Source organism: Poecilia mexicana, unplaced genomic scaffold, assembly GCF_051168715.1.
Source record: "Poecilia mexicana isolate PSO_F unplaced genomic scaffold, ASM5116871v1 scaffold_2, whole genome shotgun sequence".
NCBI classification, from domain to species: Eukaryota; Metazoa; Chordata; class Actinopteri; order Cyprinodontiformes; family Poeciliidae; genus Poecilia; species Poecilia mexicana.
Window position 1 is genome coordinate 5,970,134 of NW_028263371.1, and position 24,145 is coordinate 5,994,278.

The 24,145-nt window shown below is 39.1% G+C and overlaps 1 protein-coding gene and 1 long non-coding RNA gene across 2 annotated transcripts in view; one reads left to right on the forward strand and one right to left on the reverse strand.

Moving 5' to 3' along the window:
- The window catches only part of prkcaa (protein kinase C, alpha, a), a 135,403-nt gene that overhangs the window by 53,399 nt on the left and 57,859 nt on the right, over positions 1-24,145 (forward strand). The window contains exons 4-5 of the mRNA XM_014997820.2: positions 20,361-20,472; positions 22,548-22,676. Of these exons, the coding sequence (XP_014853306.2) occupies positions 20,361-20,472; positions 22,548-22,676 (241 nt within the window). The remainder of the gene's footprint in view (positions 1-20,360; positions 20,473-22,547; positions 22,677-24,145) is intronic.
- LOC148160355 (uncharacterized) lies at positions 823-5,315 on the reverse strand. Its single transcript, XR_015764498.1, has 3 exons — positions 5,221-5,315; positions 1,073-1,193; positions 823-919 (listed from the first exon to the last, which is right to left on the reverse strand). It is a non-coding gene; the product is annotated as an uncharacterized LOC148160355 (long non-coding RNA).

Below are 24,145 nucleotides of genomic sequence, written 5' to 3' on the forward strand. Positions count from 1 at the left end.
ACAAATACAATGTTAAGGGACTTGACAAAACAAACGGGCAGATTGTAAATACTGAAAAATTTAATGGTAAATGACAATCCAGAAGATCCCAAATCATTTCACTCTACACTGTTAGTTATTATATGTACTATAACACAATGAGGCAAAAGGGATTTCTGTGTGAAATAGAAATAAAGATAAAATAGAAAAGTAATGGCGGGAATTTATTATTAAATAGTTTGGACCAGGAGAGACGGCTAAACACTGAAGCACAGAGCCAAGAATTCCCTCTGCTGTAGAGAAAAACATACATGGTTTACAATATTAAAGGTAGAAATAAGAGACACAGCCAAACCTAGAAGCACTGTGCTGAAAGTACTTTACATTGAAAAGAAATACAGATGGTATGCAGATGTAATGACAGCAATAGCTAATTACCCTGACTCTATCCAGGACAGAGATGTACTTAAACCCAGGGTGACTGACCCAATGGTCCTCTCAAAAGGAATGGAAAAACAAAGCTAACAAGCAAACAAGCTCGGCTAAGGGACGATCCATCTATCCATTGTTTATATCCGCTTGTCCATGCAGGTTTGCAGAGGAGTGTGGAGGTGACTATCTCCAGTGCTCATTGGGCAAAACACAGGTGTACACCTGAACCAGGAAGAGAATATGCAAAGGTGTAGCATGAATGGCCTCTTCCAAAAACCGTCTCGTCCAGGAAAAAGACACTGACGAATAAGCCAGGAGTCCTTTCTATGAGCATAAAAAAAATAAATAAAAATGTCTCATTCAAGGACACAACAACTGAGACAGATGGAGTTTGAACTGGCAACCCACCAGCTACAGGACAAATTCCCTCCTCCTGAGCCAACGTTGCCCAGGAAGTGCAAAGAATACACAAAGTTGAAGGTAGCGCTTCTTTTACCAGTGACTCCATCTGCAAAAGAGACATAGCTAAAATCAGAATTACTTGGCAACGAGTATTTCCCATTGGCTTGAAGTGTACACAGACTTAAGGGCAACCAGTAGCTCCGTTAAATAATATAAACACAGGTGTGAGTGAGCCAGGGATACTTTCAAGGTAACTGACATTTGCTGAGCCAGAAGTACCATCCGTCCGTCTGTCCATACGCGCTTATACTCGCAAGGTCTCCAGCGATCATTGGACAGGAGGCGGGGTACACCCTGGACAGGCATTGCAGCAGCACTTTCTAAGGCAAAGGAAGAAAATTAATCACTCAATCCAGGAAGGCAGACACGGCTAAGTGCAGAAAGTTTTTTTTGTTTTTTTTAATGGGAAAACAAAGAAGAATGGGAAATGAGGCAATGGGAAAGATAATTCCAGATGATACAAGAGAGTCATTGCCATGTCAAACACTTAGTAGGGATTTTTCACATCTGTAATCTATATCTAGCCATCTATCGTCTTTATCTGATTTCCTTGACCCATGTTTCCAGGTGGGCTGTGTGCCACGGTTGTGTGTATCCCCCCATCCAGACACTTCTGCCTGTTCTTGATCCAGGCCTGGACTGGTTAGAGCTGCTCTGGCTGTAAAACCGGGTCCCTAGTCGATTTTGGGCAGGTTGCTATAATGTTGATGTAACATAGAAGCTTAAGTGAGCCTCCTACTCCATACAGAATTAGATGCCAGTAACACATGCTTTCAGCACACACCCTTATGCAAGCTTTGGCACCGGCGCTGCTTCCAAGGAAACACCGTTTCAAAGAAACTCGAGCCTGCATTTTGATGTGCACGGAGCTGTGCGTTCAGCCTGTGGAAGTGGCAGCATGTTTCTCAGAGCCCTGCCAGGTTTTACTGTTTTTAGTCGAATAAAGTTATTGTATATTCAACATGTTTTGAATACACACGACCATAAGAAATACACAGTGATACATGCCAGATAGGATGATGTCAGCGAGCAGGGATTGGTGCTAGTGCATGTAAGAGAGCTACTTGTGGCAGAGGAAACGAGAGCATACTGTATGCTCTAAATCTGTAGTGTATCTAATGAAATTTGGCCTCTTTCACGGAGCTGCAGTCGCTGCCATAGATCACCCACTTCAATCCCCATTGTTGGGTATTTATAAAACACTGCTTGGATGTTACTTACAGTTTGTTGAGCTGGTCATATTTGACCTGCCTGATCACCAACTGTAAGGAGGCTGTGAAAGCAATTTCTACCAAGAGTTTTCCTGAAAAGACTGTAAGACCAAATCTTAGGTGCTGCATAAACAATCAAAGTAAGTTTTATATTGTGTGTGTGGGAGCCAGTGTGCCAGTGTGAAGTAGCGAGTTGGCACCAAGCAAGACACAGTTTATCCAGGAAAGGAAGAGTGAAGAGAGACAAATGGGAAGGTGAGATCATTTTCAGTCGGTAAGGCAAGAAATGAAGCTGCTGATTCATATTCATACCTGTCAGTGTGTTATCAAATTTGCAGAATTTTCTTCCTTTTTTTTTTCTTCCTCCTTATACCTAACAGTGACTTCTTATCCGATAGGAAAGAGGTTCATTAAATTCATGTCTTAGACTCTGAGGAGATTAAATTTCCTGATAGAACATGGAAACTGAGATTTTTTTAATACTCGTTCTGGCCTTTCGAGTCGTCAAAACATGGTCTAAAAGGTAGGATGTGGTTATCGACTCAGGCAAGCTCAAATGAGAAAGGAGGATGTTTTGAGCTCCCATACTCGGTATTGGTGAAAAAAGTACAAATGCAGAGAAAATGAGTGGTAATTATTGTCTGAAAAGTGTTTGCAGAACTGAATTAGATTAGGAAACGATTTTCTAAACCTAAGTATGGGATAAGCTGCGCTAAGGAAGTGTTAAACTGGGATCACGTCTGTCTCACTGTATGCAGGCCTTTTAAATCTTATTATTGGTTTTGATGCATAACATCTGAATCAAATGCTGTTCCGGTTGATGCGTTTACAAGTCAGTTGTAGTCGTCAGTGTTTGTTATCCTGCTGCTCGACTCTTTTTCTCTTGTAAAGCAGAGAGCTCCATAAAACCAGGACATGCGCCATGGGGTTGTTTTTGAAGAATAATTGATTGACAAAAGCTACAATATTACCAATGTTCCCAACTAATCCTATCATTAGGAAGTGTGCTTACCTTTTGGCTTAAAATATGTTTGTTGGTTTAGGACTGCTTAGCCTTAAACGTCAATATCGCTGTATGTAGGGCTGTTGTAAACGAATATTTTAGTAATCGAGTAATCTATCGATTATTCTTACGATTAATCGAGTAATCGGATAAAAAAAAATTATAAAATGAAATATTGGTAAATCTGGCATAATACCGGTGTTACTATCAGATATCAATATCAGTCCAATTTTTCATATTTGAGCATCCCTAACAGTTGCTTTTTTGTAGTTTAGAAAACTAACCTGTAACAATAATAGCTCACTTTCTAAGTTAACCAGAAGAAAAGTTATAGAAAAATCTGAAATTATATTGAATTTAATAACAAAGAGGCAGGCTCACAAATATGCTTATAAAAAATGTCTACAATCCAGCTTTTAGTTTATGTATTCATCTTCAGTGAGTTTAATAGATTAATTAAACTCACCTTGCCACCTAACCTGTCACGCTTTGGGTTTGAAAATACGGGAAATGCCGCCTGGAGTGGGAGGAGAGGGCGAATGAACGAACATGGGGTGGAGGGGAGGAAATAGACCAGCGGACTGACGAACCGTTAGACCGGGGGACGAACACGGGGGGAAGCAATACGGGATATTTACGACACCTTCACTGGTCACACTCAGAAACTCATCTACCAGCCATGTACGATGCGCTCCGCCACCCGTTTCTTCAGACCGGGATATGAAATTTATTGTGCGGTTCGTCGGTAAAGCTACATTTACACGGTAAGCATCAGCTACTCAGCCGCCCGCCCTGTTCAGGCTATCCGCTCACCTCAGCGCTCTTCCCGCCGTTCGCTTTCAACCAGCAGCCCCGGAGGAGAAATGCTGCCGTACTCCAGGCATCCCCCAGTCATGTTAAGGATGCTTATTGGTTCCCCAAAAACGATAAAAAGTCGGGCATTATCATCAATCAATAAAATCCCCACGGGCCAATCTTGAAGATTGGACTTTATGCCGCTGAGACTTAGCTTTTGTCAACAACTCAGAGGCGGAAGTGAGAGCTCCGCGCAACGCAAATGAAGTCCCGGCCGGAACACGGTGCGCTAACTAATAAAACATAAATTAACGAAGCTTCGAGGCAGGTAAATTTTCCTCGAGGAATTTTAGTAATCGCGGTACTCGAATCATTCGAGGAATCGTTTCAGCCCTAGCTGTATGCAAGTTGGAAAATTACATTAACATAAACATTTGTTCCAAAATATTCTTTGGAGGGCTTTTGCATTTACTGTGAAACAATTGTCTTATGATATTTTCCCACCTCCATTTAAAATGTATTACATCAACAATGTCATCCAAGATATGTTTTATGATTTGTTTTATTAAGAGGTGTGTTGCTTCGGGAAGAAAAGCGTCTAAGAACAAAACTGAAACAAAATTAAGAAAAAAAGAGTGAAATACACAAAGAGCCATATTGATCATGGTAGCTAAAGTGACAAAAATAACGATCAGATTTATATCTTGCACTACAGTATAGATCATAATAAAGTCATCAGCAGTCCTGCCTACAGACCAGCAGCTACAACGTGTCTTTGCATGTCTCGTATAGATTTGTTTCCGTTGTGGTTGCTGCTGCAAAGGCAATAAAACCTAAAAGCCCACTATTGCCGGACTAAGGATAAGCAATCCAAGAGGAGGAAGTCATTTCCTCAGCCATTATGCAAAACACCAGTTGATATGAGGAGGGGGAAAAAAACAAAAAACAAAAACTGAATGCAGCGGACTCCACAGGCGCAGAGAACATCTCAGCCTGCATACGATTGCTCACATTAACATCTGCCATCTGCTGTGGCGTCTATCACACAGTCATTAAAACTACTCAGTGTAATTTGCTACTCTAAGTGCCTTAAATGATTATCTCCACATGTCAAACTGTAACAGGATGTTATACTCATTGACCAACCGGAGCCGTCACCTGGCTAAAAGTCATGCACTTCTGTGGCCGAGTTTGGCACAGCATATAGTTCAATATTTTTTTTTATTTGCTAAAACCACAAAAATGAGATTTAAAGAGGTTTTTTTTTATTTTTTTTTAATTTAGCTAACTATGATTAACACATTGTTTATTTGGACACATATGAGCCAATTATCTTACCATAAATAGAGGAGACACAGGTTTCTTCACAGCTACGCCATTGCTTGCAGTATTAACAGTTTTGAGTGATGACTGATGTGATGGTTGGGTCCCCTGGGCTCGGAGCTGATGATATTTATACCCTCTCGGGTCTTAACGAGCAAATCTTCAGTCTTTATGCTAATGGTGTGTGACGCTGCTTGCTAAAAAGGGGTTTGGTCCTGGCTTTGCTGGAAGGAGGGGTGGAGAGGTGTAAGTGTCTGTGTGCATTACAGAGTCCTGCTGCCTGTGTTGATTGATAATGGTGGAGGACAGAGGATGGGTGGGATTACTCTGGGATGGGCTGCAAGTTGACAATTGTAAAGGACTTTTAATACAAGTTTTAATACAACTTTGCATTAAAAGTGTCACTGAATGGCACTTTATGACAACAGTCTTAAACATTCATAAAGACTCCTACATGTTCATAACAGGTGTTATATGTTTGACAGTGTTATGTCAGGCTTCGGCACACCCTGTCAAATAAAGTGTTACCCTACAAAGTTTCTGTGTGCATCACCGTCCAAACAGAGCTATTACCTCATGTAACCAACACAACACAAATAGATAATAATGTTATGGGACGCTTTTGAGAGACATTGACCAGGTTACAAGCAGAAGCAAGAAGACCGGGACGACTGTGGTGCCAACCCTTCGAAAATGGATGTAAAAACTGCTATTGTGACTTAAAACGTGACGTAAGTTGGTTTGAATAAAAACAATATAATGAGTCTTGTGATGCTGCGATGTTTTCATATAAGAATGATGGTCCTAACAAGTTGAAAAATACAACTATTGTAAATATGTTGCACGTATTGAGGGTGCATACAGTGAATGTAATTTTGCAACTCCTGTTTATTTCAAAGGGGAAAATTTCTTTCAAATACAGTCTTTCATAAAACAAGTCGCTTAACTACTTCAAGTCAGAGGATGGGTTGTCATCCGAAGGTGAATAAAGTCTGAAATTCCATTGCATATTTTTAATTCACGAAACTCTAGTGAGAAAATCACTAAACTCTCCTAAGTAAACAGTTCAGTACTGAACTCGTGTCTTGAACCTCAGACAGACAAAACACTCTTAATTAGAATGCATTTCCGCCTTTTTTTCCACCCTGCAGCATATAAATACACTATCTGTCAAACCAACAAACTTATTTGTAGTACATTAAAGTCGCACACAATTTATGCCCTGAAGCCTACTTGCATGCATTCCATCACTCCCTCTGAGATCTCATAATAACAAATATCTAGTGTCCAGTCCTGCCAGACTTTTAAGTATTTTTTTTTTAATAACGTCCTTCACTCTGGGGAGTTTATATTCCTCTGGACTCGGAGTCAACTGTCCGTGTCAATGTGGTTGTGGGGGTTTTTCCTAATCAAACATCCACTGTTCATCTTTTGTGCTCGATCGCGTCGAAGTCACATTCCTCACCAGCTCCATGTTTCGATTCGAAGTCGCAAACAGCATGTGAAGGCGCTGAAATCTGCCATGTCAGGATGAAATATTTCTCATGCAGAGTTTGTTGAGTCAACTAGTCCATGTATGAACATATAAACACTCAGTTCACCTTAAGACTCTTCTTTTCTTTTCAGAAGATCAAACATTTAACCTTGTAGTTTTTGCCTCTCTATGTGTCTCTGTCCTCTGTCTTGTTTCTGCCGTTGATCCCGTCCTGAAACATTTGAAGCAGAACTACTTTCTTGTGAGGAATTCATGTGACATTAGCTTCCCAGCACCAGAGCTGTGATTGGGAATGAGCCAAAGCTGAAACCGGAGCCAAGGTAGCGTTACCACCTGTTTGGCAGTGGAACCAGTTTGGCAGAAAAATGCACAGAAAAAATCTTAATACTTTAGATCAAATAAATAAAGTGCTTCTTTAGTGTAAGATAAAGCAGATCATAGTTCCACAATAAACATGCATTGATTATACATCAGTTTGTTCTTTCGTATGTTGGGAGTAGCTCTGTTCAGATCATGGACTCTGTATCTTTACACTTTGATTTTGGCAGCTTTAACCTGGGCAGTAGTGGTGGACTTTTATCATATCGTTTATCATATATCGCAATAAATTTCTCGCTGTGATAAGAATTTTGATTTATTGTTGTCATGTTTAATTCCCCCCGTATCTGTCCCTGTTATCAAGATTGGAAGTTTTACTATTTCATCCACTGTTTGTTTAATAAAAGCATCAATAAACACCAACAACTTTGAAAACACAGTTACCGTGTGATGTGATGCAAATCTCACTTCTTTACGTGACTGGTGTCAGAAAGAGGCGCGATACACGTGGGAAAGTTTTTCAAGAGCGGTATTTGTGTTTGTGGGGCCATAATTGCTGTGACACACATTTGATTATACATCAATTTCTATTGATGTATAATCAATGTGATACTGTTATCTAACATAGACGTACCGCATTCTTATTGCCACTTTTGTCGTTATCACAATACTACCACAAAACACCGTGATGAAGCGTTGAGGCCACATTGCCCACTCCCAGTCATAAACGGTGTTAAACGTGTAAACCTGACTGCATGTGTAGGGAAGTCTAAAGCAGAACAAGCTGGAGCTTTGAAGCTTCTTGCCAGAAATAGAGCGATGCAAGTTACAGATGGGTCAAACCGACTCTCTGCTGCTCCTTCTGCAGCTCTAGACCAACATCCTCTGTTCTTGTTTGTATGTAGGATAGGAAAATATTGAGAAGTCTAAAGAGTTACCTTTGATAATCAGTAATATTTTAGAATTAAAAATAAATGAATACCACTTATTTGAACTTTGTGGAACATGTAAATGTCAATTTAGCATCACACAACCACCATCATAAACACTGTCACCAAACTACCGTACCGATAACTAGATGAGCTTGTTATTATCTTTTGCCGGATAATTTCGTGTCCAATCCTTCCTTGTTTAATCTTTTTCTCACAGCATGGCAACGTGACTTGACATGACACCAACTCACTGGGTGTTATTGCTGTGAGTTGTCATATAGCCTCATTAAATGAAATCTAGAAATGCCAGTGATGAAATGAAAATGTTGGCTCTAATTGCTTGCATTTATGTTGAAGGTTGTGTTACGTAAAAAATAAAACAGGATACATTTCCTAAGAGAAACATTATCTTTATGTTGCAAACAGAGAGCCAAGAAGACGGATGAAAATTCAGAAAATAAGCAAGCTCAAACAAGACCTTTTATGTCTATATTTCAGGTCGCTTGTGGAAATCACAATATAGATTTCTTTCTAAAAAAAAAAAAATCCTAAAAAATCTACTTTATTTAAATCTATTGAAAATTATATTTTTCACTAAATAGGGCTTGACTATATAACTGAAAAACGTAACGTGATGTAAGCGTTTCCTATCAACCAATATTGATTATTATTGATTAGTTTTTTGTCTTAAATATGTGAAATATTACCAACCGTTTTATTCACAGTTTTCATCCCACACAGTTGTTGCTAGGTAACCAAAGAGCAAGTGAGTTAGTTGATGCCACCCACCTCACTTAGCTAAATGTGAGCGTCTCAGTCCTGTTCTCTGCCTACATCCCCCAGAATCCTATGCGGTTCTGGATCCGAGTTCAGTGAAATGGTTGAATATTCAATCAAATGTATCAACTATTGATATCAATCTATAATGTTGGTGATTTGTTGAGATGGGACTGATTTGATTTCGGACACAAAAACGTATTAAATTCTCTGCACACCCAACCACAGAGTAAGCGCTGTGGATCACAGAGCTGACCCACTAAGCTCTTAACTTATCGCAGGAGGAACAGTGCTGCCAAGGTGTTTACAATTGGATTTGACTTTTGGAACAGGTTGTGAAGGTATTTTCATTATTAAGTACCTGCCAGATGGCCCGTGTCTGATGAGCCAATTAATTCTTGTCTCCGGAGTCGGTAGCCCGACCAAACGGAGGAAACCTTGGCATCGGCGCTGGTAAACAGTGGCTTCACCCTCCAGCCAGGGTGACAGCTGTGACAGCTCCTCCTGCCCTCCTCTGACCTTGACGATGTCATGCACAGCATGTATGCGTGTTTCTGCTAATGAGCCAGCGTCTGCAAATTAACAATATGGCCGTCGGACAGGGAAGCGCCTCATCAGCTTGGAGCTCAGCTTTCTCCAGCTGTGAGAAGTGAAGAGGAGGGGAAGTTTGTCCACAGGCTCCTAATCCTTTCAGGATTTCAGCGAGTCTCAGATTTTGCCTCCTTCAGATCTTTTGCTGAAGACAATTTGACATGAATTTTACAATTAGCTGAATGATATAAACACAGTTGTGGTCCTCCACAAAACAATTTAATTTTCCAATAGTTTAAATCTTTTCTCTTTTTTGCATACGACAAAAATACAATGTGTCAAATATTGTATTCAAAAAAAGGCTTTAGGACAGTCATAAGTGGGACGTCAAGGAAAAAAATTTTATGTCATCAGTTTGTCAAGTTTAAAATTTCATATTTTAACATATTCATCTATGGTACTTGCGTTGCTTTTGTGTGTCTATGCAACGTTACAGCATCCAAAACGCCTCATTTGCTTTACTCAACTGGAATTACTTTTATTTTTAAGTATTTCTGTCCCGATCTGGTAAATCGGCTCAACATCAGACAAGAAGACAAGTATCGGATTATATCAACCTGCATCTAAAATCTCTGATATAAATACGCAGATAAAAGCACTCCGCTCCAGCATTTTGTCCGCTCCAGAATTTCTGTGCATCAGCATTTGTATCCCACACACACTGACCCATGTGTTAATTATAAATGGGTCAGTTGTTCTCATATCTGTTGTTGACTACTTTTCTCTGAGAAATATCACTTTATCAAGCCTTAAAAACTACAAAATGAGTAATAAAAGTTCGTACAAGTTGTTCTTATATCGTATTGGGTCAATATCAGTACCAGCATCGGTATCGGCCAATACTCAAAGATGCAATATCGGTATCGTATCGGAAGTGACACTTCTACTTTCAAGATCACTTTGGCCTTTGAAAATTTAGTAAAACTTTCACAACTTTCTTTGTTGGATACAGAAGCAAGTGTGTCGTCCACATCAGGTTCAGTTTGAAGCTGTAGCTCAGATGGAGACGACCAATAAATGGCAGAAATTGATGACAGCAGTTCCCACAGGATCAATGTGCAGCTGCAATATTATTGATTAATATTTCAGAGATGGCATCTATTGCAGATAAGCCACATTTTCGTCACTCCTTTTCATTCTTTCAGTCATCACAGTGTCTCGGCCGCTCAAACTGCAGCGTCTCTGTCACTAAAATCTGTACCAGGTGTGAGTGTCAGAGACGGGGAAAGTCATTTCAAAAGGCCAAATATATTCCAGACAGGCAAAGTCGACGTCATGTCGCTCAAAATACAGGAGAGCATAATATTGCATCCAAGCAGTTCTTGGTGCCTTTGATTTTACACGTACCGATGTTGTGGTGATTCTGATTCAAAATATCTTGAAGACTTCTAGTCCTAGCATGTTTTGGAAATTGTTTGGAACAAACAGCAAAAAGCTAAACAAGTATTTGTTTGAACAGATACTGATTTTTGTTATTATTAGTGTTTGATTTTCTTTTTCCTAAAAAAAAAAAAAACAATGCTTTGTGTTTAATGTAACGTATTGCTCACTCTAAGGTGTTTTGAATAATTTCTTCCATTATCTTCTGCCTACTTCACTGAAAACAGATTCGAAGTTTAATCATTTGAAATGTATCCTCAGACTTCCCACAATGCTCTGAAATGAGGATCCAATGAGGTTTAAACTCAAGGCAAAGTCACTTTTAGCTGTTTGTCGAATTTGTTGATATGGATTTGAAGTTTACCCGCATAAAGTGATGAATTTTGAAACTTTTCTCTAATAGAACACAGGAAACCCATTGAGTGCTTTGGTAAGCTAGCATCACAGTGTTGTAGGCGTTATTCATTTAAAGCCTATCAGAAAGTCAGCGAGGGTGCAGCGCCAGTAGCGGACAGATATGTTAACAGATCCGCAAGGTAAACCCTGTGAATCGCGTTGGCAACCTATCCCCACCCCGTACCACCCCTCAAGCACTCAGCGGCTTAGCGAAAGGCCAACACTGGTGATTTATATGCTAAAAATAGTACGCTTGCCAAGCCTAACCGCACACATCTGGGTGAATGATCGCTCCGTATTGTTGTCTGCTAAATCTTTCCCACAATGTTCACCACTCAATGTCAGTTCTAAAATTGTATCCCGGGTCTATAACAGGTGCAATGATCTTTAGTCTCCATTAGCTCTAAAGGTTGTTTAAGGATTTTTAAACAGATACCACAAACTTTAAAACCCATTCAAAATATTAATAATGTAAATTTGGTAGATTTGTACGGTTGAAGTCAAAGGGTTTACATTTGCTCACATGATCGGTAATGTGGAGAATGGGTTACTCTGTAGTGTATTTGGGATAAAACTGTGTTTTAGATGAAGTTTTTTGTGCAAATACTGTATTAAATAACTTTTAACAAGGATATCACACATGAGGATTGAGGGAAAATAGAAAGAAAAGAGAAAAAGATGTCTTGTTATTCTCTAACTGTTCTGGCATTCTCCACAGCTGTAGATGTTTGGGTAACCGGTGATCAAATTGATTATATGCCTCAGTGTGTCTGTGCATTGCCGATGGTGTCGTGGGTCTCCATACGGGGTGCTAATTGGCTTTGGATATCTCTTTGTCAAGGAGAAGACTAATCCTTTTTGCTGAGAAGGGACGTTACATAACAGATCCAGAGGCATATTTCAATCCTCCAAGTAGCTGTTTAGTTAGCCACTTAACACGTTTGCTGGTCCTTAAATTTAATACAAGGAGCATGTCTACTTCACAGGAGTAATTTGAAACCAGGATCCACCTAGTAAAGTCTAAAGTTGACTTTTTGATGTAATGCACAATATATTGTATGTTAGCTTGGTAAAAACCAACCCTGTCTTCTATGTTTTGCTTTTCTGGCAACGTGGAAGATGCCGAGGTTTTAAATTTTACCCAACTGCTAACTTTTGGCCATTGCCGTGTGTAATGCCCCAGTCGTCGCTGGGAAGCTGACCGGAAAATTGCCTGTGCTGTAAACAACCGTCCTCCCCTCTGAAGAGAGAAGTGCCATAAATGAGGCGGCTGTTGATGTTAATTCAATATTTGGTCAACACGGATTGAATGGCTTCGTTCACTTCCTGTGCTGCCTTTGCTAAAAATGCAAGCAGACCACAATTATTGACATCATTGTTCACAACTTCCCCTTCTTTTCACTGATTGGCCCGGTTGAAATTCTACCAGAGGAATCCAAGTGAATGGGAGAAAGCCCACACTGAGCTGTGAAGCGAGATGAGACTCAGTTGGAAATGCATAGGAAGTCAATGGCCAGGATCGCTGTTTGTATTGTATTTGGAGCAATAGTTATTTTGTATCCTTTGTTTATGTTTATCCTTTGTTGAAAACCCTCAAACACAAAGTTAGGCTAGTAGATAAACTAAATGTATGTTCATGATTAATGCAAAAGGAAAAGTTTAATTTGCCAAATTTCTAAGGTACTAAAGTATCAGCTCCCTGTCAACATTAAGTAGATTTGACTTGGCATTGATTGAACTATTAGATACTAAAAGATCCCATCAAAAGCATGACAGCGTAAATCAATAGCTTAATTTGTTTCTTCCTTTGGAAACTGACACCAGTACAAGTGTATACAAAACCATGCGACTATTTTGGTCGAGTTTATTGTTTTCAAATGATCAAGTTTGACTTTTAAATGGAGTAAAATTAAATAAAATGGATGGTTGAATGTTTTTCTTTTTTTACATTTATAAAAGTGCTGCTTGAACTCCTAAACCAACACTGCACTGCACAAAGGCTCTTATGGTATTCATTTATCAATTTCATTGGTGTGCAGAGGGTTTCTGTGAAGAGCTCAGTCAAAAAAAAAACAAACCTTTATTGCATTTTCAGATTTTCAGGAGCCAAATTTCTACATCGTAAACATCATTTCTGGTGTCAACTGTCAACTTTTAGACGGCTCACATGAAGAGGTGCTTTGTTCTGCAGTTTCTCATTTAAACCGCAAGACAGGGTGACTCAGAATCTGGTGAAGGGAGGAGCTTCCTGCCACCTCCAATTCAAATGTCACCCTCCTGGTGAGGGATGACGGGTAAAAGAGAGAGGAGAGCAGAGAGCGAGGTATCGAGCGAGCACGGGATGAAAGTGTCGCCTAGTGTTGGTCAATAATCATCCGATGCCGATTGTTAACATTTCCATCCCCGGTAATCAGCGTGGCAATTTATTTTCCAGTCCTGTATGAAGGAGACGAGCGAATAAGAAAATATGACCGAGATTAACGGAAATTAATCAGAGTGTCTCATTTCGCGCTCGCCCCCTTCTCTTGTCTGGCTGCACATTTCACACCAGGTTGATCTTTTTCTGTTTGAATGTATTGCCTGAAGTGTTCACGACTGTCTTATGTTTTTTTTTATATACCTGCAAATAAAAATGAAGAATAAGAACAAGTTGAATTGTTATGCTTGTTCAGTGCTTGTGTGTAATGAGTGACCTTTTTACTAATCTGAAATTTCGCCAGTGTCACAATAGATAAGGAAGATAAAGATAACATTTCAAACTTGATACTCATGCTAGGAAAAATACTCAACACCACTTTTATTACCTCACCAGCATATTTTGAAAGCTGTGGTTGTACATGATGGAGAGAAACTCTGCACTGATATATATATATATATATATATATATATATATATATATATATATATATATATATATATATATATATATATATATATATATATATATTATTAATTCATCTAGTAGTATTTTGGCCACTTGGACAAACCCATAAACTGTGTCTAGAGCTTTGAACTTTCAGCCCAAGGTGGTCAGAGAGCCCATTAAGTATGGACATAAGACAAAACAAGACAAGTTGCTTCTGCAAAAAGCAACACCACCACCAGGATTTGATGTTTGGCAGAACAGTGTCAAGTTTTGACCCGCAGACCTCAGCTGGGTGTTTCAACACACAAACGTCAGAGGCAGGATGATGTTTGAGAGCGACTTGAATATGGACTCTTGTGTTATTCAGCTGGTGTAAAACCTTGACTGGGAACTGAAAAGTGTGGGGGGGGGGAATGTTCATTGATTGCAATAGCACTGAGAATCCCCCTGAAGTTTTTTTCTTATTTAACTTTTTACGGCAATAACACAAGTAAACTAAATAAAGGATGACTCACGATGTTCACGTCGTCCACCTTTGCTCCACTACAATCTTTAGGGAAACCCTGCACACCTTCACTCTGCCAAGCTGTTCATTAACAGGAGCTGGATGGATCACTGCATCTAATTAGGCTGGACTGGAGAGCCTGGCTAATTAACCAGCACCATTGTGCTGACCCCCCGTGCTTCTGCTTCTGTTTCATCGTTACCGTCTGGGTGCTTTGAATCTTCTGATCTGGTTTGCTGTGTCATTTATCTTTTGTTTTTTTGCTTCAACCTGTATTCACATCTTTTCTGAGTTTACTAAGATGAAGAATGAAAAGAAACACTAAGGGTTACACTGAGACTGACCAGAGAAATAGCCAATGGAAGTTGTTCCTAATATATATATAAAAAATAGTAATTAATTTTGTGAGAAGTCACTGAACCTTATTATGAAGTGGTGTTAGTCATATTTCATTTTCTCTCTTCTTCTGTCAGACTGACACCTTACTCACAGATGTTCTTTTTGTTGACTAAGCTGGATATTACCCCAATCAAATCCTTAAACAAACATTGAAACATTGCCTATTATCTAATTATGATGAAAACATTCTCATGTTCTTCATCCGTCTATTCTCATCCTCCCTTCCACGTCATTCACCGAGCATGTAGCATCCCTTTGAATCACCACTTGGCATTTTCTTACGTTGACTCATTCTTATTTTTGGTGTTCTTTTTCAATTGTTCATCTGAAAGAATCTTTTTTTCCCACCTTGAAGTCCCCAGATGGACTCAGAGGCCGGAGAGGCGAAGCACTTACAGCTGACAGCTCTCAGAAAGGGTGTGTTAATGGAAGAACTAGTGTCTATAATGACTGTCAAGAAAAGTCATCTACAGGTGTGATCTTCAGCACATCTAATCTCCAGAGAGAACCTTGCGAATAATTTGAATAGCTGTCAGTGTCGTACTGTCAGACTGGATGGTGACAAATAAGATAAGATGAGATCATTTATTAGTCTCCCGTGTGGGAAATTAGTCTAGAAAGCAGGGGCAAAACTGCAGAACAACAATAAGAACAGCACATCCAAAAAGGACAATAGCCATAAATAAATACATAAAAGCAAGACATAAATAAAAACACATACATAGATGACTTAATTTCTCAGAAATATTTACGTCTTTCAAACTATCTTGTTGCTATATAGCTAGAAAGTTTATATCTGGCTAGCTTTAACTTGATAGCTATATAGCTAGTTACATAGCTAGCTAGACCGTTTGATAGATATATAGCTAACATAGCTAGCTAGATAGCTTGATAGATATATAGCTAGCTACATAGCTAGCTAGACAGCTTGATAGATATATGGCTAGCTACATGGCTAGCTACATAACCAGCTAGATAGCTTGATAAATATATAGCTAGCTACCCAAGGCTCATATTTTACACTCATCATCCCAATATTCTCACACTATAGATAATATATTTTTATGAAACATCAGAACCTTGACAAAATGTACTTTATTTTTTTCACTTTTTGACCCAAGCGTTTTTTTTTAGACTTTCTAACATCCACAGTGAGGTAATAAATTGTGTGACTGCCGCTTCAGTCAAGCAACAACTTTAAACCATGTTGTGTAATGTTCATGTAGGTTAAAGGTGGAACTCCATACAAAAGAACAAGAACAACAAGAACTCTGACCCGAAATGCTTTTAAATGCTATAAATTCAGAACCGACATGAATGTCGGAAATGTTTCATCACCCACATCCTATCTGAGGGTTAATCTTGCTCTGAAGGCACTTAGCTAAGCTCGACAAACTAGTTTTTTAGATTTACCAACGTCTCAATAAGCAACGTGACTAAAGGAAACCCTCTTGGATTTATTTACTCATAGTTTTTATCTCATCCAATTAAGTACACAAATGTAAACATATGAAAATTGTATTTTCTAATATTAGTTTATTAGGCTAACAAGTCATAAATATATACATTTTAAATTTTCAAATAATGCTTAGTTTTAAATATTTTTAAGGTGACCATCCGTTGCTTAGGAGCTGAGTCTGATATGTTCAACACATATATTTTGATAGTGGGAAAGAAATGTGTGTATATATGGATAAATACCATTACTTTTCTTATCTCCTTCTAAGCAGATAAAATTAGACCGATTAATGCTCGTACAACAACACGGCACTTAGCAGATGATCCATTTAGTTTAATTGTCTGTTTCCTGATCAAACGCAATAGTTTGAACTGCTTCTGTAGGGATAAAGAATAACAACATTTAATTTCCTTTTGGGATCAATAAACTATTTTTGAATTGAATTGAATTGAATTGAATAAAGCACCTCTTTAGGCTCAAGCACAGTTGACCAGCAATCACTCTTGCTTTATGTTGTCAGAGTTTTCCAACCTTAAACCATCTTTCACCCCCTTAAAAGGCTCAAATGGCATTTGTGAGAAATTTATGGTTCATCAGCAGCTCGGCATTGTTCTCAGCTGCCATAACTAATTCATCCCTGATGGGAGGACACAAAGGTTAGGAAGGAGGAGACAGGAGTGTAATCCTTCAGGATCAGCTGTCTGTGGCTCCATGCGAGTCTCTCCTGCTGTCTTGTCTTTTTCTGCCTCTCCCATCAGGCTGCAGTCCTCCTTTCTGTCTTTGTCCGATCTGATACAGGCCCTACTCGATTTAGTAATTCCGTAATTCTTGCCAAAACAGCAGAACTGTTTCAGGCCTTAATTAAGAAGAAGTGCACATAGATATGATTTGAATCCAAGCTTTGAGGAAATGTCATGTCATTTCTTGTTTTTGTACTAGAGTTTGAGTCCTTGGGCTTTTAAGTGGCTTTTGCAACTTTGTGTTTCCGTAGAAGGCAAAAAAAAAAAAAAAAATTTACAATGACGGCAGGAATTGAAAACTTGGGAGGAGGAAGTACAAAACATTCCTCTTTGTCCAGTGAAGGAGTGAAGCCTCAGGAGTGACTGAAAACACGCTGCAGAGATCTGAACATCTCTGTGAGACGCTGAGATCCAACGTCTCTGCTTTAAACTTTTCCACAATTTCATCCCTTCTAGTCTTTATAATTGTTTTGTTTATTAAAGTTGCCTAAAAAGAAATCACAAGAAGACGCACAAATGTATGACTTCTGTGCCCAGTGGTTTGTACTGGATTTTAGAGTAAAAGGTGGGCGAATACGAATGCACCCCACACTTTTCAGATTTATGTTTGTAAAAAGGAAATTAAAACCCATGCATCGTTTCCCTCTCACTTCATTAGTATTCACATCTTTGTGTGCATGATGCAGCCTGAAATCCCAATGAAATATTACACGTTAGCAGTTTTAATGTGACAAATTTAGGTTAAGTTTACGACACAAACTAAAGGCCTGGGGGCCACATCTGGCTCGCCATAAGTTTTTCGTGGCCACTGCTCCACTGTTTTCCTACACGCCGACTTATTTTATGTTTAAATCTGTTTCACGTTGGAGAGTGAATACAGATCACAGCAAATGTTTTTTTTAACAGTGAAAAAATATATTGGTTCTCTAAATACTTAAAAATAGAGATTCACAGTGCGCTAAAAACGTGAGAGTGAGCGAGGCAGCACTTAAAAAGGAGTCAGCTTTCATTATTCTCTTCATTCAAGAGTGCTTCACTAAAATGAATTACTTTATAAATGTCACAATGAGTGTACACCAATGAGTGTACGCTGTGCTAAGTCAGAAAGTGCTGCAGCTTCAGTCATCTTCACTCTACCTGGCATCCCTCACTTTTTAGTTTAGTTTAGTTTAGTTTAGTACACACCTTTCTGTGTGTTTTCTGTTTGCAGTGTGATTCTGTGTTTTCCTTTGCAGGCATAAAAAAGGGAGGACACTGCTTGTTTAAGATAGTCCATAGAAAAACCCCACAAGCTCTTTTGAACACCAATATTTGCCTAAGGATGGGTTAGCAGTGCTTGTTTAAACTGATACTGTTTTTACAGAAAAATAACATTTCATCTCACCTCAACAAACCTAAAGTGTGAACAGAGCTGCTCAGTTTAGATGTTTTAAGTTTTTATGTTGCTTAGTTGTGGAGCGTCACTTATTATAATACTGATTAATTTCACCTTTCTTATCACTCCTGTGATCTAATGCAAATATTTCACCTCCAGGTGTTCTTCAGTATCTTTGTTTATGTCTGCCTGTTTCTACCGGATTTAAATATTTCTCTGCATTTTAAACGCATCCTCATTTGAATAACCAAATCATCTACATTGACAATGGATGCAGGACATGCAAGTGGGATTAAGGGCTGTACTTAGTTTATTTTCAAAAGTGTGAAACGTTGTCATTTTATTTTCATTGACTTCACCTGCTACTCACTCAGTCATCTTTTAAGCCTCAACCTGAGCAAATTCTCTTGCCGTCGTGTGTAACTTTGTCTCGTGTTAACCTAAACTTTGACATGATTATTTTTATGTGTATGCTTTTCGATGTAACTTCGTGGCCTGTTTGTAGTTGGTCACTCTTTCACACCAGTCAGATGCGTTCGATAATCCTGACAGTTTTCCTTTTAAACATCATTGATTTGAATATATTACTTCAGCGATAAATCAAAATCCTTGTCATAATAAGAAACTTATCACGATAAATGATAAACGATACAATAAATGTACTCCCCATGTTGGAAGGTCCTACAGCTTAAAATAAGCAGTTTATTATATAAATAGGATTTAAAGATTAAGAAATATTGCCTTGCAAAATATTTACAAACACACCGTGAAATATTTTGATGTATTTCACAGTACGGATCGTCTTGTTTTCACAATTTAATGTCCGAGTAAAAATCTGAAAAGTGCGGTGTGCAGTGCGTGTGGAACAAACCTCCTTCAGATTCCTCCTAATTAGTGAATTTTCTGAGTTATGACTTTGACATGTGCAGATGTTCAGTGAAGGACCAACAAGATTTACTACACTGGTGACCAAATAGCACCACACAACTGAGCTGAACAACTATCCCTAAATATTGAATACAAATACATACAAAGTTCAGATTAGATTTAAAACAAACAACCAAAAAAAACCTGTATCTGTTTCCGTCCAGCTCAGGATTGTGTTGGTCTGAAATCTCAGCAGTTTGTGGAGTAATGTGTCAGGAACTCGTTTGTGTGCCAGCTCTGTCCATTAAATGCTTTTTCACACTTTGACTGATCAAATATTTATACGAAAAGCCCGGAGCAGCTCAGTACAGGCAAATGATGAGTGAAGGGCTTTGATGGCCTTCATTACCTCGCATACAAACACAATTATTTACAATTTATCAACGAACGGTAATAAATACGCAGCATGAGTCATTTGCCTCAATCTTCTGACATTGTAACGGAAACTAAAATAGTCCCGTTTCCACTTTCGACGCTGGCAGTGTTTTGCTCTTCTCACGGTTTTCATTGTGTTCTGCAAAGCCTTTCGCTGGGTATAGTGGCTCCAAAAAGACAAAACGTGTTGGCTTTTCCTTTGTAAGGAGAGTTTATAAATGATTCATGTTGCTGAGAGTGTGAGCCGAATTAAAATTCACTCATTTTTCCTTTTTTTTTTGCTGCTTTTGAATTCAAACCATCAGCCGCAGCTTCTTCACCTGCTGATCCGATCAAGGCAGGAAGGAGAGGAAACTCCTCGGCTGTAATTTGCCACTCGGCTCTCCCGGATTGATTGACTTCCACTTCAAGTCGATTTGAAATCCCCCGCAGAGCGACGCGTTCGATGCAGTCCGTCCATTCTGACGTCGATCTCTCCAAACGTAGAGCGTCACGGTTTTAGTTCCGCTGTGCAAAACGAGAGATGAAATGATTTACCCTTGATTCAATTTGCGTTAATGAATCACGATGTTTGACTGAATATTAACAATATCACTTCCTCTTCTTTCGTCCCACTTTAGGATCCCAGAACGAAGCATAAGTTCAAGATCCACACCTATGGGAGCCCCACCTTCTGCGATCACTGCGGCTCTCTGCTCTACGGTCTCATCCACCAGGGCATGAAGTGTGACTGTGAGTAAAGAGTAGCTTAAACTCTTAAAAACTCTGAAAGGAATGGACATCTGGTTATAGATCTGCAGTTTTAAATATACAAGGTTTATGATTTTTAAGTTAATTCTCAATGTTTTATAGAAAGAGGAAGGACATCCAAAAACATCCAACCTTTGCAGTTCAGCTTAAGAGGCAACTCTAGCACTAAATATATGCAGCCTTAAAGAAAGTAATATATGTATATTTATGTTTGTACTTTTGATTTTGATAACCATATCTAACCTAAAATAGAAAACACTGAGTCTGATTTGATGTCAGAAAAAAGTTATGATTCATCTTTTTATGCACAGTATAAAAGAGTAAATATTTGGTTTCCACGTTATCTTCATACGGTTTGTTACGCCTTCCTAAAGCACATAGTAAGCTTTAAAAACAAAGTTACTAACGAGGGATTTTTGAAAGCAAACTCTGCAACCCAAATCTTTCTAAATACATATTTTCCCATCATAAAGGAGCTGACAGTCACAGGAATGCGTCGATTCGCATTGCATAAACATTTACACTTTCAGACCAGTAAGCAAGTTTTCGGAGCCGCATTCCTCCTAAACGTTGTTATTGAGCCTGAGTGGCTCATTGCTTCCCGACATGATGAGACTCGTGAAGTCCTCCGTCTGAGCAACAAGTTCCAGAACAATCTGCTGCTGTTCAGGACAATCAGCACCAATACTGTTACGAGAGAGGAGACCTTTAAACCCGAGAGGGTTTCTTCTCTGAAAACGACAAGGGACAAGACCGGTCTCACTTAAAATGGGGGTTATTGGGCTTGTAATACCAAGAAATTACGCACTAACACAGATCAACAGAATAATTGCAGAAACAGAGATCGACTTCCAAAATTAGAGCTAAACAATCAGATCAAAATAAATCAATCCTGAGATAAAACGACGATCCGCTAACTGAATCACAACTCTCCCAGTAGAGTAAGTTGTGAACTCGTGCAGCAGCATTATTAGTTGAGCATATTGTTGCCTAGATACTAAACCTGGCAGTAAAACTAAAGGCTGCAGAAATCCCCTGGTCTTGGCTTGCTTTGAGTGTTTCACGCAGACGTTGTGACTCCTGCCAGTGTGCTTTTCAGCTCCAACTTGAGCTTGGCTAGATGTTTTGAAATTGGCAACAGGAGATCCTGACAGAGACCAAAATCACTAAATATTGTCCCATACCTTTGCAAAAGAAAAAAAAATGGCACATTAAAGCGAAAGTATGTAACTTTTATAGACATATATATTTTTTAAACTGTCACAATCTCTAAGAGACATACAATCTGTGAGAAAATGGATCTCCTCTGGCTCCTCCTTGTGGTCGGAAACAAGCAATCAGAGCCAGGAGGAGGGTCTTAGTGCTGTCAATCAAGCTTGTGTGTTTTTTTTTAAAACTTTCTCTTAGGTTTGCATGTGTAATAGTACATTATAAATGGTTCTCAAATGTATTTATTTACCTCAATATTCCTCCCCATTTGTCTTAAATTGTGCTGCAGTGTTTTCAATCAGCCATTACTCATTAGACAGGAAGACAAAATAGGAGATAAAATATCCTACTGGAGATTGATTGAAGCTGTTTTTCATGGTTTTTATCCCACTGACCGAGTGACACGGCGATGTAATCGCTCTCAATCCCCGACGAGGAGGCAGGAGGGTGAGGGAGGGGTGTCGGCTCAGCTGCCCGACCGACAGGATGAGCACGCAACCGTCCTGGGTTTGGGTCGTAACCTCGTTTACCTCACTGACCTTCCCCAAGAACAATCCTTCTCCAAACACGAAACGAGATTGAAATACGTCAGCGAAAGCAGGCGTAGAAATGGCTAAAGTAAACCTTGAAGTTTTTTGTTGTTTTTTTCCTCCACACAGTCCTGAAACAAAACAAAATGAAAAGGCACTCAGGTGAACAGATTGCTTTTTGTAAATTGCTGTTTTGTCCCCTTTTTGTTGCCAAGCCAGTTTTTATTGCCGTACCTTTTCATGAAAACTCCCCAGCGGTGTCGGCCCAGTCGGCTGTGTGAACCCTGACCCCTCGTTTCCTCTGTGTTGCCCCCCCAGCCTGCGACATGAACGTCCACAAGCAGTGCGTCATGAACGTGCCCAGCCTCTGCGGAACAGATCACACCGAAAGAAGAGGCCGCCTTTACCTGAAGTGTGTGGTCACCGGGGATAAGCTGGAGGTCAAAGGTAAGGCCTGGAGCCCTCCCTCTCTTTTAGCACTCGGTGAATTGAATGGGCTTAAATAGCAAATGTGAATTGATTAAAAATGTTCTTGTTGCTTGTGCAGCGTTTTTTTTTTTTGTTTTTTTTTCAGTTTAATTTATAAGCCCGGATGGATTTAAACCCTTTTCTTTTGTCTCAAGTTCCTAGTTGTCCAATCTCACACAGACATTAAGAATCGATTTGTTTCCTCCAATAAACCTGAACTGCACTTTCCTCTGCCTCAACTCTTTTTCAGTAACAGCCATTTTGTGGCCTCTTTGTTTGTCTTTTTAAATTACCACAATGTGCTTCGTGTCACATAGTGATTGAACTAAAACCAAACCGAGTGCTTGAAATATTTATTTCTGTGAAAGACCCTCCAGTCTGAGGTGTATTGCAAACTTGTGACCTTTAACTCTTAAGAAAAGCTTAAATCTTCTGATTTAAATTACTTTCATAAAAGTTATAATGAAACCCTCCTCTCAGGGATCTTTACCTGTGTATTTTAGGATTGTAGGTAATATCTCACCATGTGGGTTAGAATCAGGTTTGAAACAAAGAAAAAATATATATAGAGCTGACATTTTAAGCCATCTTCAGCATCGTATTGTATTGAATATCACGGTTAGATTCCTTTTGGGTACCTTCCTTCCTTCTTTCCTTCCTTTTCTGCTTCCTCTTTCATTTTTAAACACTTCAGACAGAAAATGGCTAAGTTTGGGTCTTGGTCCTAGTGTGTTCACTGATCGGACGGATCACATTTTTAGTTTCCAACCGGACAAGGTCAGTCAGGTTGACTGAAATGATGATTAAAGGGTAAAATGATGATTTTGATGATCCACTTTAACAAAAATGTAAAAATGTCGAATTTATGTTGAGAAACTCATTAGATGTTGACTAAAGTTCATCTTGACTGTCAGTATTGCAGCATTTTAAATTATAAAGTGCCGTTTTTATTTCTTTTGAGTGCTGATCTGATACATACCTAATGTGTCTGACATTAACAAAGTTTTTCTTGAGTGCAGACAAACTTACATACCGAACTAACCCGCCCCCAGCAGATTCCTTGGTGCATCTCTTAGCTTCTGCTTTATAGTAATTTACTCCAAACCCAGAATTGGTTTTCTTTTCTCATAAACTGCTTTGCAGTCAAAAGGCATTTGACGGCTACTCTGTGTGGTGAGCAAATCTGTGGCTGTCGCTGTCATTCCAGCCACTGAGGCCTGCGGTTTTTAACAAAACACCTACAGAGCTTATTAAAAGATTTAATGAGGCTATTATTAATGGCATTTTTTATGGACTCAAATGATTATATAAGATTCTGGAGTGTCTTTTCAAATTTTGCTGCTGTTGTGTGTTAAGCTACATTCATATCCTCTTCATGTTTGACTCCAGTAAAGATTTTAGGAACTATTTTTACGTTATATAATCGCATCTCACATTAATCGGCGCAC